The sequence below is a fragment of the Pinus tabuliformis genome, chromosome 3_1 (genome assembly GCF_031772625.1).
Source record: "Pinus tabuliformis cultivar Carrire ecotype Pingquan chromosome 3_1, CPIR1, whole genome shotgun sequence".
In the NCBI taxonomy this organism is placed as follows: Eukaryota; Viridiplantae; Streptophyta; class Pinopsida; order Pinales; family Pinaceae; genus Pinus; species Pinus tabuliformis.
Window position 1 is genome coordinate 42767614 of NC_142301.1, and position 4076 is coordinate 42771689.

At 32.9% G+C, this 4076-nt stretch overlaps 1 protein-coding gene across 1 annotated transcript; it reads right to left on the bottom strand.

The window, feature by feature from the left end:
• Window positions 1-1476: 1476 nt before the first annotated feature.
• Window positions 1477-3507, bottom strand: LOC149185675 (uncharacterized). Its single transcript, XM_089412459.1, has 3 exons — window positions 2179-3507; window positions 1993-2085; window positions 1477-1820 (listed from the first exon to the last, which is right to left on the bottom strand). The coding sequence occupies exons 1-3, from the start codon at window positions 2305-2307 to the stop codon at window positions 1623-1625; spliced, it is 420 nt and encodes a 139-aa protein (XP_089268585.1). The 5' UTR covers window positions 2308-3507; the 3' UTR covers window positions 1477-1622.
• Window positions 3508-4076: the final 569 nt, after the last annotated feature.

Here is a 4076-nt window from a genome sequence, read left to right on the forward strand (position 1 = left end):
ACGTCTTTTTATGCATCCATTTTGTGTCAGTTTTTGCATCTAGTCTTACGCCAGGTTTTGTATCTAGTCTTACACTAGTTTTTGCTTCTATTTTTGCACCAGCTTTGGTGCCTATCTTTGCACCATGTGTTGAATTTGATTTAGCACCAAATTTTGCATCCATTTTTGTGCCCATTTTTGCATCTTTTTTTGGACCATTTTTTACATCCACATTTACGTTTGATTTGCCTCCATTTTTCCCATCTCATTTTGCACCATATTTTGTGTCATTTGTTTCATCCAATTTTGCATCATTTTTAACACCATCTCTTGCATCTAATGTTACATCATTTTGAGCATCCAAATTTGCATTTATATTTGCATCTTATGTTGAGTCATGTGTTGTGTCCACCTTTGCATCTTATTTTGTGTCTAATGGTACATTCAATTTAGAGTCATTTTTTACGTCTACTTTTGTATTTGTTTTTGCACCAAGTTTTGCACCCAATTTTAAGCTATTTTATGCCCCTTTTTGCACCATTTTTTTGTGTCTACTTGTGTCCAATGTTGCACCATTATTTACACCGACTTTTTCATCCAATTTTGCATTTTTTTGGTGTCTAATTTTACATCGTTTTCACCATCCAAATTTGCGTCTTTTTTTGCCTCATTTTGTGTCCACATTTGCATATATATTTGTGTCTGAGTTCAAGCCTAAATTTGCATGTGATTAGGAATCATTTTTTACATCCAATATGGCATCCTTGGTTTCACCTTTTTTCAGCCCCATTTTTCATCTTGTTTTATGTCTTTTCTTACATCTTTTTTTTTCCTTTTTTGCACCCAAGTTTGCATCCCAAATTTACACCATTATTTGCATCATCATTTGGCATATTAATTTGTAACGTTTTTTGCTTCTTTTTAACGCTCAACTTTGCATCTTATTTTACATCTAGTTGTTGTCTTTTTTTGCATCTAATTTGGTGCCCATTTATGTGTCCTTGTTTTTGCCCAATTTGATATCTTTTTGTATGCCATGTTTTGTTCCCTTCTTTGTGTCAACTATTGCACAATTTTTCACTTCTAATTTAAAACACTTTGTATGTCAATTGTTTGCATTTTGTATTAATTCCTAGTTTAACATCCAATTTTACTTTCAATTTTGCATCTATGGTTACATCCGCATTTGACTTCTTATATAGAGTATATTTTTCTTTACATATATGACCCCCTTTATAGATTCATAGTGAAATATATGATAGTTTCTAAATATCATTAAAGCATATATCACAATTCAAAATCATTTGTAAAGAAATTTAAGAGAAATTGACAACATCCATCCAAAAAAATAACAATGTGTCATTAACAATTTTCAAAACATGTATAAAATAGCAACATAATACTAATAAAATCAGTATTATTTTTAATCAAAACAAGTAAAATTCAAATATGATTAACAAATCAAAATATTTCATGAATATCGTTATTCTACGATAAATTAACAACATACATAAATCAAACTCATCGTATGATTACAAATCAAAATGTCTCATTGATATAGGGTAAATTCACAACACCCATCTAAACATAACAATGTCATTCTACACAATAATTTCTTCATAAAAAACAATGCATGTGCATGCCTAGCTACCACCACCAAGATCATCCTCATGATCATCTTGACCATCCTCATTACTCTGATCCACATCATCACCAACACCGCAACTATCATCATCATCTCCTCCTTCACCACCATCATCCTCATCCTCATCCTCATCATCTCCTGATATATGTTGAACATAATTTGGATCATCGTCTTGGCAATCATTACCTATAGCATTCTGACAAAAAAAATCAATATTACATGTTAGTATTAATTACATAACACAACGCATGTTTTTGTTATACAATGTTAACCATAAAATGAGGTAAGATATAATATCTAATAGTACTAAAAAATAAAATGAAAATATGGTTTAAAAGTATATTGGAAATCCAACTAAGATTACATACCATAGAGTCCATCCAAACAACAAATTCAACCCATCTCTTTTGCTGCAGCACCTCCTTTTCCAAATGATTTGGAGGTCTTCCATATTTTAGTTCCTATCAATCAGTAAATAGGGAGAAATTAGATAACAATGACTTTCTTCTAGTACAAAATTTATTAAAAAAATATCACATGTTTAATATACTTACAAAGGTTGTTATCAGTGCTTTTAAACCTTTCTGGCCACTACGATGAGTGACTTTTGTCTTGGTTAACCTCGCCTTGGATGCCTTGTCCTTAAACATAAACCAATTCAATTTATTTTCACACAAATACATGTCTAAGATACTTATAAGTATTAATACATTCTAAATAATGTTTAATGAAAAATTCAATACCTGAATGCTCTCATTGCCGGCTTTTCTTTGTGCATCCAACTTCTCATATGATTTTACAAGTTCTTTCCATACTTTAAAAGTTATGTCAATAGGTCTTTGTTTCAGTGTTTGATCTTGAGGTATTTTTTTAATTTTTCTTGTTTGGTTAAAAAAAACCGAACAAGTAATTCACATCAATGGCATGGGGACTCTATGGATATGTGTAAAAAAATGGCTATAAAGAAAACATCCAAAAAACATATGAGCTCTCCCTTTGATGGTCACTTAGGGCATATGGCTGGAAAGGAACAACTCCATTTTCGAAAATCAAGGACAATCTTTTCTCAAAGTCCTTCCTAATATTTGCTCCAAATGTCTTAAAATGAAAAACAAAATTCAAACGTCATCCTTAAACATCTCCCTTAAATATAACGTTGGACCATAAATTCTTCACTTTTATTGTTATCGGCTCTGGAATGATTTTTCTATATGCAATTATATAATGAAATATGTGTGCACTAATGAAAAAACATTGAGTTTCATTTTTCATAATCACAAACAATGAAAAAAGAATCACACGTAACTAGCATCATTTTGGAAATTTTATATTTATTAAAAATCTTTAACATGTTTTCCTCCCATATCTCATAAAAAGGTGTGAAATTTTTTATATACTCTCCAATAAGCACTACAACAAAACCAGCGATTTGGAGGTTTTACACTAAGTTTTTCAACATCGAGCTTACTAGGGCTTGCACCATCGGGGTTATTAGTAAGAATCTCATGAGGTTTGCATAGCCATGATTATTAGAATCAAAATAGTAGGATTTGCACTAAAAAACAGTTAATAGAGCTTTCCTGCTGGGGAGAAAATCACAAGTTCAACTTCTGCAGTGCAGAGCACCGAGAGCTCGTAAGCTTTCTTCAGCAATCCACCTACATTTGGAAAATGTAGCCTGCCTGCTGGCGATGTTCTCAATCCTCTTCCTCTGCATCTTTCCCCTCACTATTCTTGTATGTCCTCTTTCGTTTTTCCCTCCAAACAAACCCTCTCAAATTGAGAAAGCAGAACAACTCACTCGATGAGAATCCGAATCCAATTATCGCTTCTAACAATAACCCAATACGATACCAGAAGTGATTACACAAAACCTCATTGACTCTTCATTTGTTTGAAAAGAGCCAAGCATATACTTCTGACGAGGGTTTCCGTCTCAAGTCTGGCTTGCAGGACGTCGCTTAGTCAATTGCGAGAAAAGTTTTCCACCTGCCTGTCACATACGGTTTGTCACACTATATATTAAAATAAGGTTGATCATACTAACAATAAGGTTGTATAGTTTAAAAGGAGGGCTATCCTGACTGCATTTGGTTGGTTTATAGAAAATATTGCTGGAATGTGTAATGTGAATGCTCTGCTAACTGTTTTTTAAGCATTTGGAAGTATTAAAACCCCCTAGGATAATTAATGTAAGACCTGTTAATTAATGTGTAAAGATGGCTATTGTCCTTGGGCTACCTTAGCTGTTCGTGTTTAGTGATCTATGGTATTATGACTCCTCAAGTCACTATTAAACCATGAGAACCATGCCCAGGCAGACTAGTGTGACATTGTGGATGAGAACCAAAACTAGACTCCTATAACCTCCTTTTTCATCCTTTAAATTGCAGAATTAACTGACTGTTCTAGTAATCGTTCTTGAGCACCTGAAGATGTGCACCCTAAATAA